This window comes from Curcuma longa, chromosome 5 (genome assembly GCF_044706935.1).
Source record: "Curcuma longa cultivar G26 ecotype Majalengka, Jawa Barat chromosome 5, ITB_CL_G26_1.1, whole genome shotgun sequence".
Taxonomy (NCBI): Eukaryota; Viridiplantae; Streptophyta; class Magnoliopsida; order Zingiberales; family Zingiberaceae; genus Curcuma; species Curcuma longa.
The window spans coordinates 11,807,125-11,817,598 of NC_133865.1; the positions used below are offsets into that span (position 1 = coordinate 11,807,125).

The 10,474-nt window shown below is 41.5% G+C and overlaps 1 protein-coding gene and 1 long non-coding RNA gene across 4 annotated transcripts; one reads left to right on the top strand and one right to left on the bottom strand.

Moving 5' to 3' along the window:
- The first annotated feature begins 758 nt into the window (after nucleotides 1-758).
- Nucleotides 759-2,663, top strand: LOC141829954 (uncharacterized). 2 transcript variants are annotated; one of them, XR_012601907.1, is made up of 4 exons: nucleotides 759-1,342; nucleotides 1,793-1,863; nucleotides 2,177-2,277; nucleotides 2,357-2,663. It is a non-coding gene; the product is annotated as an uncharacterized LOC141829954 (long non-coding RNA). The 2 variants fall into 2 exon arrangements; XR_012601908.1 differs by having other exon boundaries at nucleotides 2,216-2,277.
- A 1,862-nt stretch (nucleotides 2,664-4,525) lies between these two features.
- Nucleotides 4,526-10,110, bottom strand: LOC141829630 (la-related protein 1C-like). 2 transcript variants are annotated; one of them, XM_074717148.1, is made up of 6 exons: nucleotides 9,538-10,110; nucleotides 9,076-9,427; nucleotides 8,863-8,991; nucleotides 8,618-8,768; nucleotides 8,439-8,529; nucleotides 4,526-4,875 (listed from the first exon to the last, which is right to left on the bottom strand). In XM_074717148.1, exons 1-6 carry the CDS (start codon nucleotides 9,949-9,951, stop codon nucleotides 4,822-4,824), a joined length of 1,191 nt encoding a protein of 396 aa, XP_074573249.1. In that variant the 5' UTR covers nucleotides 9,952-10,110; the 3' UTR covers nucleotides 4,526-4,821. The 2 variants fall into 2 exon arrangements, with proteins under 2 accessions (XP_074573249.1, XP_074573248.1); XM_074717147.1 differs by having other exon boundaries at nucleotides 8,863-9,427.
- Nucleotides 10,111-10,474: the final 364 nt, after the last annotated feature.

The following is a 10,474-nucleotide window of genomic DNA, read 5'->3' on the forward strand; positions in this document are numbered from 1 at the left end:
ATATATATATAGGATTTTTCTCTGCTGCGCGCCGCTTCGTGCGCTCCATTTCCGCTCCTGCTGACGTGGACGAGAAAAATCGAGTTGTCCGCTTCCTCCGTGGCGACGAGCGTAAATTTTTCTCGCGGCGCCCAAATTTCAGAATCCCGTTCCCAAATTTCCCTTCCCCCGCCCGATTCCCAGATCTACGCCCGAGAACACCGAGGCCGAAGACGCCGCCGTTCGCGCCCGCCTCTGCGATCCTTCGGCCGAGAACACCGAGAGCCGAGGACGCCGCCACCTCCTTTTGATCGTCGCCGCGAGAAGACCTGCCGCCGCCCGATCTGCGCCATAAGACGCCGGCCTCCTTCGCCTTCGTCCGTCGTGAGAAGACCGAGAAGACGCCGCCGCCTCCTTCGCCTTCGTCCGCCGCCCGATCTGTGCCTTCGTCCGCCTCCCGATTTGCGTCTTCGTCCGCCGCCGCCGCCGATCTGTGCCATCCATCGCCCTGGGAAGACTCTGGCACCTACCGCCGCCAATCTGCCGCTGCCGATCTCGCAGCTCTGCGAGGAGCTCATCGCCTTCATCTGGGTTTTAGGTATTGCTAACCCTAAACCCCCAAAATCGCTGCCTCTTTCCCTCGTCGCATGGGTTTCAAAAACCAAGTCCCAATGTGCTTGCTTTCACCGGGGTCAAGGTCAATCCAAACCTCCTCTCTGTGTGCTACGATTCACTCTCTCCTATAGCAAGAAGAATTTTTCAACGATTGGAATGATTCCTTCGTAGGGAGTCCTTTTTGTGATTTTCTTGCCTGTTAGTTTTGCGTATCAGTTCCTTCCCCTGCTTGAAGGAAAGAGCCAACATGGCCATGCACCTAACAAAAGGAAGATCCAGTGTTCATGGGTGTTACTAGTTAATAGTACCAATTTCATTCATAGTTCTACTAAAATTTTGAGTGTTATGTTTTTCTAATTTCTATCTGGGTGATCCAATGTTGAATCCTCTTACACCTTGCAAAAGGCCACCATTAAAGAGCATATTCTGTATATATGGTACTAATTCGAAGACTGAGGTATGTGTTATTTACATTTCTTCAATTCCTCGTATGCAAACTCTATTGAGCTTCTGCAATATCTGTATCTCTTCATTATCAATTATTTCTTGCGGCTGTCATACAACATTTTCATTAAGTCCATACCTTTGATGTTGTTATGAAGCTAACCAAGATGAAGTTCATGAATTTTAATTATTTTCTTATGTTGTGTTAGAAACTAGAGTTGGCCGCCTGTATCCTATATAGTCCTTTGATGGTTAACTTTGTTGGCCACCTTCATACTTTCTCCATTTCAGGACTTTGATCTTGGTAAGACATATTTCTGCTGGTTTATGACTCACTCTGTCACAAAACTGATAGCTTTTGAGCATGCTATGTGATTAACTTTGTTGAGAGTATGGTCTAAGGAAGATTATGGTTAACCAGTTCTTCATTAAGGCAGGGTTTAAGGATCTTGTTTTCCTTGCTGTAGGCAGAACATTTTTTTTATCTTTTTGTGGTTAGTTCTTATAAATAAATTTCACTCTTAGCTACCTTTAGTGTGGCATAACTTGTATGTTTGTGGTTTTGCTTAGATGTATTTAAGATGCATGCATTTGCTTTAATTTGAAGTATTAATATATGAACTTAAAATGAAGAAGAAAGATTAATTGTATTAGGTGTTGGTTAAATTCATTACTTTAGTGCAACTCTGAAGTCATTTAGCAGTGAGCATTACCCTTGAGTGTATGAGTTTGTAAAGTTTTTGCTTATCTGCAGAAAAGCTACGTGAGTTATCTTGGAGTGGTGTACCACCATATATGCGACCTAATATATGGAGACTTCTTCTGGTAACCTTTCAACTTTTTTAAGTTTTATTGTAACTTTGCTTATTGATTTTCAATATAATCCTAAAATAGAATCCTGATTTTGTCAAGGGAATACATATTTTTTAGTTTCTATTTCAACACAATAGACAAGTTAACTTTTTTGAGCATTTAAAAAGATTATTCTAATCCCTCTGCTATGTATCATGACTCCTTCCTGTTATTTGAATGTTTTTCTTGTGATAGAAAGTGACTAAACTCTGTTGTTAAATCAGCATTCCTTATGGTGCACTTCTTGTTAATCCTTGATTATTTATATACAATATATTGTTACTAGCCATCTTCTGGCTATTTATCTACTACTCACATGGTCAAGTTAGAGCATTTGATCGCCACTGCAACATGGTCCTCGAAAATGTTAGGGAGATGTGGACCGAGGTATTGCAACTTTACAAATGCATATAATTCATCATCTCTTTTCATGCATGGCTCCTTATGGTTTTTACCCTGATCACAGATACCCAAGACAGGCAAGGGGAAGAAGAAAGCTCTTCCAGTCAACAAGGATAGATTCATCAGGATGTTCCTTCGCGGAGACTCTGTCATCATCGTGCTACGTAACCCCAAATGAAGATTCAAATTCGAAGTGTTGATCGCACGGAGGATTTTGATATGTGCCTATGGTTGGAGTACCTTTTTTGCTTCAAATGCAAATGAGACTATTACTTGTTACCTTGTTTCATGGCTAGCTTGATGTTATAGTTGTGATGTCATGTGCTGAACATTGTTGTTATGTAAAAAACATGGGCAGAAAGTTATGTGTTGTTTAAGTGTGACCTTAAACTTTGTTAGATCCATTATCTACTTTGTTCTCTTTCTTGTTCTATCCATTGGAACTCCTTCAGCTGTGTCAATAATAACAATCAATAAAATTAAATATTTTCCTTAAAGAACTCACAGACTATTGCTTAGTGTAAAAGGGGAGCGATCAAAGGGGTTCATCTAAACATGTTTATCCTATTTAGCATGTTTCATTCATCAAACTTGTTCAGATGATGGTGAATTCATTTCATCATACGATAATAAACTGTGTCCAGTGGATCACTGAAATTAAATCTACTTGTGGATCACTGTAATCATTACTCTCATAAGCAATGTAATACACTTTGAAAAGTCGTAATCCTGCTCCAAGTCGCCGGTGCAACTTGTTTATAAAAGCAAATATTATATTTTACTTCCATCCATGAGACTTAGCACCCTAACCTTAAGACTGACTTAAATCCCCAGCCTGTTTAAAAATCGCGCGATTCCTACAACCCTAACCCTAACCCAAGCTTGTTTTTGGTACTTAGCACCTCATTTTCGGTACTTCACCCACCATTTTCAGTACTCCAGGGTCCATTTTCGGTACTTAAAGGACCAATTTCGGTACTCAACCCATCAAGGTGAGTAATCAGCCCTTTTCGGTATTTTTTCACCCAATTTTGGTACTTAGCACCCCATTTCTGGTACTTCACCCACCATTTTTGGTATTTCAGGGCCCATTTTCGGTACTTAAAGGATCAATTTCGGTACTCAACCCATCAAGGTGGGTAATTAGCCCTTTTCGGTACTCAGCCAAAATGGGGTACTTAGCACCCCATTTCCGGTACTTCACCTACCATTTTCGGTATTTAAGGGTCCATTTTCGGTACTTAAAGGATCAATTTCGGTACTCAACGCATCAAGGTGGGTAATCAGCCCTTTTCGGTACTTTTCCACCCAATTTTGGTACTTAGCACCCCATTTCCGGTACTTCACCCACCATTTTCGGTACTTCATGGCTCATTTTCGGTACTTAAAGGACTAATTTCGGTATTCAACGCATCAAGGTGGGTAATCAGCCCTTTTCGATACTTTTCCACCCAATTTTGGTACTTAGCACCCCATTTCCGGTACTTCACCCACCATTTTCGGTACTTCAGGGTCCATTTTCGGTACTTAAAGGATCAATTTCGGTACTCAACGCATCAAGGTGGGTAATCAGCCCTTTTCGGTACTTTTCCACCCAATTTTGGTACTTAGCACTCCATTTTCGGTACTTCACCCACCATTTTCGGTACTTCAGGGCTCATTTTCGGTACTTAAGGGACTAATTTCGGTATTCAACGCATCAAGGTGGGTAATCAGCCCTTTTCGGTACTTTTCCACCCAATTTTGGTACTTAGCACCCTATTTTCGGTACTTCACCCACCATTTTCGGTACTTCAGGATCCATTTTCGGTACTTAAAGGACCAATTTCGATACTCAACGCATCAAGGTGGGTAATTAGCCCTTTTCGGTACTTTTTCACCCAATTTTGGTACTTAGCACCCCATTTCCGGTACTTCACCTACCATTTTCGGTACTTCAGGGCCCATTTTCGGTACTTAAAGGAAAACTCTTTCCCCTTCAATTGAACCAGTGTTGGCATGGGGAACCCAATGGCTCCCTCATTTGTATGTCAGGTTTTGTAACAACAGCAGTTACCAAGAAGGATAGATATCATCAATCCATGCGGCAAATGGCAAAAATGCTTTAGAATGCAAGGAAAGAAGAGTAACCACAAGGGATCTGAAATGAGTTCGACAAAGCAAAATCATTGTCTTTTTAATTTCAGAAACAAGAACAAAAAAGTTAAGAATGTGCTTATTCATTTTTCTCCCAACTACAATTTACAACCAGGAAATGAAGCAGTACACAATGAACCAAGTCACCTTATTACAAGCTGCCACTTAATAAATGGCACAAGCTCTGTGATGCTATCACACACAATGAATCATAGATGAAAATTTTACAGCACTGAATTTGTGCTTCTATCCTAATTTACACTAGCTAATGAAGGAGAAGTGACAAATCAGATTAGCATCTCCGTTTATACAACCACAATTGTTACAGAAAGCACTCCTCTTACTATCACCTCCTTTTTCTTTTGATTAGCTATGCGCTCTATGCTTTCAGCATCAACTCCATTTCAGCATCAGCTCGAAAGGACAATATAGAAGCTCTAAGTGAACCTGATGCAACAAAGCAAAGAATACAAAATATGTGAATATAACAAATTACTGATTGAACCAATATTTTTTAGTTGTGATCTACAAAGACATTCTTAACATACTATCAAAGCAAACACCTAAAGTGTGGTTCATACTATTAAAGCACACGCCTAAGGCGTGATTCTTTTCAATAAAAAGATTGGTGGTCCCAGATCAGTGACGATACCTTCACAAGGATGATATGGATTTTTCAACAAAGTAGGGTTTGATGGCAATGTAACCAATAAGTTTTTACCTCAAAAGATTAAAAAAAAAAGCCAGATCCATCTTCACTAATTTAGTGTATGATGGATGTTGAGATAAGTAGATAAACCACATTTAAGTAAGAAGCACAACCCAATGTGTTCCCTATAGAACCCCTCATCAAATAATTCTTTGGATTTTAAACAATTCTAAATTAAACTTCTGCTACAAGGAAATTATAGTGATGGATCCTTAATCACAAAAGGAAACTCGATAAGCTACACTGTCTGATGAGAGTGTTTAACTTAATATTAATAATTTTGAGATCCAAGTTGGACACCAAATTTTAGAAACATAGTTGCCAATAAAAATTGACAACACAATGTTTCTTCCATCTCCCAACTACAATGCAGGTAGCATTTTTTTAAAGAATGAATAATAGGATGAACTACATGGGAACCGATAATTCATTTGGAGAAAACCAAGTCAAACAAAGACAACCCATTGCTCCAGTGCCCTTTTGCCTTCTTACCGTATCTTAGCACACATTCTAATGCCTTCAGTTTCAAACATAAAGTGTTGTACAGTGTTGAAATACTTAGCCATGAAAAAACTCTTTCTACAAGGTGTTTCTTTGAAATTCCAGATAAAATTAACTGATTCTGACACCAAATTGGCTTGACAGAAATGCCGAGAAGTTTTCAATCCTCCTAAGAAAAAGGGAAAATATTCACAGTAATGAAAAAACTGATAATATAATTTTTATTCTAGGAGTGTTGCTACTCAGTATTAACTGAAAAGTGAAAAAATTTATCTCATGAAATAAGCAACAGAAAACCAAGGTGTTAGCATATTGAACATATCTAAGTAAGCAAAAACAGATCACCTGTAGTAGGCGTCACCCAAGCACACTTCCTCTTTCCCTGAAATAATTCTACTGGAGGAACATCCTTCTCCACCTTAGACACAATCTTAATTGTTTTTTGATTACTCTGTCTCCTTTTGCCTGTCAAGCTTGTTCTGCCAATCCTTCCTGAGGAGGCTTGGCTACAAGACGAATCTGTGGAAGCATCAGAGGAGCAAGAACCACTCATCGACAGATTCGGTTGCAACAACAAATCATGCCTCCTAGACGCAGAGAGAGCGATTAAACTAGATCGAATGCGTGGGAGATCAGCAGTAGAACTTGCAGCTTTCTTCTTCTTCTCAGTACCTGGAACTTCTAAGCATTATATTCTGTTTTATTCAAAGGCTTCGAAACTGGCTTCTGAGCAGCGGCCGGAGACTTGGCCTGGTTCCCGCCAGGCATTAGGACAGGTCTCGCCTCAGAATCAGCGGCATCGGAGGATAATAACTTCGGAGCTCCTGACATGTGTTATCCAATTTGTTTCTCAAATGAAACGCCTTGGATCCAACTTTGGCCAGACACCGTGATTCCCAGAGAAAAATCAAATCAAGGCTGCAATTTTCCACTCAAAATCTCAAGGTTGCTCGCCACCCATCGATCGAAGCCACCACTGAATCAAGGCCAAGGAAGCGCTTTAAAATTCCTTCTTTATTTAACAATCATCTTCATTAGCAAGGACTGCGACCCAAACTAGGGTTTTCGGGGCGGTTGCCTCCGACCTGAACATCAAAATTCACTGCGAAAATCGAAGACGCAGTATCAATCGACGCAACATTGTCGAAACAGACAAAACAGCACGCGCGCATCCACAGACGACTCACGAGAAAACCAATACGGAACCCAGTATCTTTTAGATAGCCGACAAAATCCAGTGAATGCGCTCGAATCCTACTAGTTAAAGGGCATATGGAAGTTTAAAAACTCTGTTAGGCCGCACGAAGCTGCCGATCCGGCGACAAGGCGTCGAGAGAAGCCGGAGAAGAGACGCTGACAAGGAAGAAGACAAGGGCAGTGCAAACAGCGAGGCGTCGTCTAGGACGGCGGGTGCGATGGCGAGAGGAGCGACGGGGCGAGCAGGGGTCTGGGCCTCGCGATTTTGGGAACAGGGTGCGTCGCGAGCAGGATTTCTTCTTCCCAAAATCGCGACGATTGCCGGCAGCGTGCAGGCGATTTTGGGAATCTGAATCGGCGTGGAGAAGACGGCGTGGAGCAGACGGCGGGGAGGAAGCTCGGATTGAGGCGGGGAGAACTCGAAAGCTCGAATTGGCCGCGCGATTTTGGCGTCGGGCGGGCTTTAGCTTCGTTTCCACCGTGGACAGTAGCGAACGAGAAATCCCAGCCACGTCAGATGTCGCGGACGAGAGCGGACGGGGAAGCGCGCAGCAGAGCAAAATTCTATATATATATATATATAGCAGTATATATTTGTTAATTATGTTAGCTATTAATTAGTTTTATTAACTTCCTAATTGTAGATAGTTTCTTAAGATGGGTTTAGTTTCCTAAGATGATTTCTAGTCTTGTATATAAATATACTTCATCTTTCAATAAAGTGATATATCTTTTTCTACCTCAAGTAATAGTTTTATTTTTTATTTTTAATATCTCTATTTTATTTTCTGAAAGCTGCAAACTGAATACAGAAAATTTTCAGTTACCAAACATGACATAAGATAAATATTTAAGCTTGTTAGAAGAGGTAAATTTACTATTATTCAATAGCAATTAGGTGCATCAATAACAGGTGATAAATTGAGAGATAAAAGAAGCAATTAGGTTATGTAAAATGTAATACATTTTGTAGCCATACAAGTTGAATTGATTAGAGTTATGTGTTAGAGATGAAAGGAGTAAAGAATCACTACTTAACATAATCAAAATGATTCAAAAAAAAATTTGGATATTTTAACAATATAGTTTTAGATAGTTCAATAATAGAATATAGATATAGATATAATTAGGCAACCCCAAATAGTAGACTCACAATTTTTAGCTGTTATATCAATACTTCCTCTTAAAATTTTAAAGATAAATATACAATAGAGAATGATTCTACATTATTTATTTTAAACATGTACATTGATTTTATTAAAACAAATTATGTAAAATACAACCGATGCAACATGGTACACTTGCTTCAAAATTCCAAACGAGAAAAGAAATAAAAATGCACTAAATTAATTGATAACTAAGGAAATATAACTGCAACCTATTAAATAGGAGGTTTATGACATTTATGCTGAAAAAAATTACCTGTTCTTCAATAATTGAGAAGGGAAGTTAGAATAAGCTTATGTTAAACATGCAGATAACAGTTCATGTAGCACCATACACAACAAAGGCAACATATAGCTAGAGTTCCAAAGGATACATGGTATGAACATGAACTGATTACAGGGGAAAAAAAAAAGGTAGGCAGTTATAGGTTACTCACTCTATTAAAACCAGCGATCAAAAACACTGGAACCCATCCTTGTTCATCCATGTTCTGCCTCAGATAAACATCTCTGCACAAGTTTTCTGCACTGGAGGATAGAAAAGCAATTGCTATGTATTCAAATGCGCCTAAAATTATTTCAAAAACCAGAATCAAATAGAAAAAGGGGTGTTCACCTGAAATAGTAATCTATCTGCTTCAATAAATTGGCACGCTGTGGATCAATAGCTGGAATAAACATTTGAGGAGGCACTGACTGATGAGGTACGAAGGGCACACCTCCAGGAGGTGGCTGAGTAGCAATATAAAAGATAGGAGAAGGCACATCTGAAGGCAGATTAAAATCATCGCCATGATAGGTGAACCATACCGGAAGTATCAAGAAGAACAGCATATCAAAGATTCAGATCAGATAACTTACCAGGAAAGACCATTGGATTCCCAAAATGCCCCACCTGAGGAGGAGGGCCTAGGAAAGGAGGTGACACGGGCGAAGTAGGCGGCCTGAGGAGCCTGGGATTCCGCGGCTGCATGCGAACATCTGTGGCACCTGCATTGCGACGATATCCATCATAGACTCCACGCTCAATATCACGGTGGTTACTATAGTTGTTGTGAGAACCAGCACCCCCACCATTGTTCCACCTCCGATTGCCACCATAGCTTCTACGGTCGCCACCATCATCGGCATGTGACCCCGACCCGCCTGTGGTGTTTCCACGGTCCCAATTAGTGGTTTTTCTGGGAATTTGATCTCGAGGTGAGAGTGTGACTTCTGAAGGTTGATGCTTCTCCGAATTTGCCATAGGTGACGAAGTAGGTGGTGGTGAAGACAGTGATATCCCGCCATCAGCAGCTGTGCCACTGCTACTAATATGACTGCCTCCACCGCGTTTCATTGATTTCTGACGGGCAGGAGTCGCATGGTTCCGGAGTAGAGATGGATTAGAGTTGGGTTTTGGCGAAGAAGTAGACGTCGCAGAGCCCTAAGCAGAATAGAGAACCATAAAATAGATTACCAGAGCAGCACGCACAGGTGCTCAGATCGATGCCATTAGAACCCTATGCAATTGAACCAAAATCAGGAAAATCTCACCGCCGGCGCAGAAAGCGGTGCATCAGAAAGGGATTTCAGGGCATCGGACGAGGATGATTTGGGGGAGGGTTTAGCGGACTCGGAGAGAGCGGGCCAAGACGCGGTTCCCCCAATCACGGCGGCGCCCGCCTTCGCCGACACATTGGACGGTCGCTTCCAAGCCTGCTTCTTACCTTGGGCGGCGTCCGATGAAGTCCTAGACGCGTCTTCTGGAGAGGCCTCCTGAAGGGATCGATCTGAGATCTCCAGGTCCGGGATCGCGACGACCGGCGACGGGGAGGAAGGGGAAGGCGGGGCACCGGAGGGAGGAGCCCCAGTCTCCACCCCGTTGAGTTGAGGCCAGGGGTGGCGGGAGGCCTGTGAGGTACTGGGGGAGGTGGAGGGGGAAGAGGGATCGGCGGTGGTTGCGGCCATGAGATGAACCAGAGGAGAGGTTGTTAGGGAGCGTCACGGATGCGGGAGCTGCGCCGGCGATGGGATGAAAAAGGAAAGGGAAGGGAATCAAATTGGTGGTTCAAGACTCCGGCGAGGGTGCAAAAAAAAAAAAAAGTCACTAAGACCTACGGGCTACCGGGAGACGGGAGGAAGTGCACAGAGAGCGAGGGTGTCTCTCATATCTAGCTTTGGTCGCCTCGTTTAATTCCCCTTAAAAGCCTCTTAATAATAGGGAGTACATGTACAACAGCGTCAATGAGACAATATTCCAAATAATATCGGCAAATATTTAAAAGAGCACTGTATTTTTATTTTCTTTAATAATCTAAGGTGAACTTCATCCGATTAATTTTGAAGTTAAGCCGGTCTTCCCTCAGCTTATACATAATAAATTATTTAGTCCATTTGGTATGCAAACCCTTATGTTACTCTTATTTTATGCTATATCACACTCACAGGGCATTATATTTTTTTAAAAATTATTGTTTAGATTGATTGTTCG

Coding starts and splice junctions, on each gene's coding strand:
- LOC141829630 (XM_074717147.1), bottom strand. CDS start 9,951: ATGGCCGCAACCACCGCCGATCCCTCTTCCCCCTCCACCTCCCCCAGT. Junction 9,428..9,537: donor CACCGCTTTCTGCGCCGGCG/GTGAGATTTTCC, acceptor TATTCTGCTTAG/GGCTCTGCGACGTCTACTTC. Junction 8,769..8,862: donor GAATCCAATGGTCTTTCCTG/GTAAGTTATCTG, acceptor ATCTGCCTTCAG/ATGTGCCTTCTCCTATCTTT.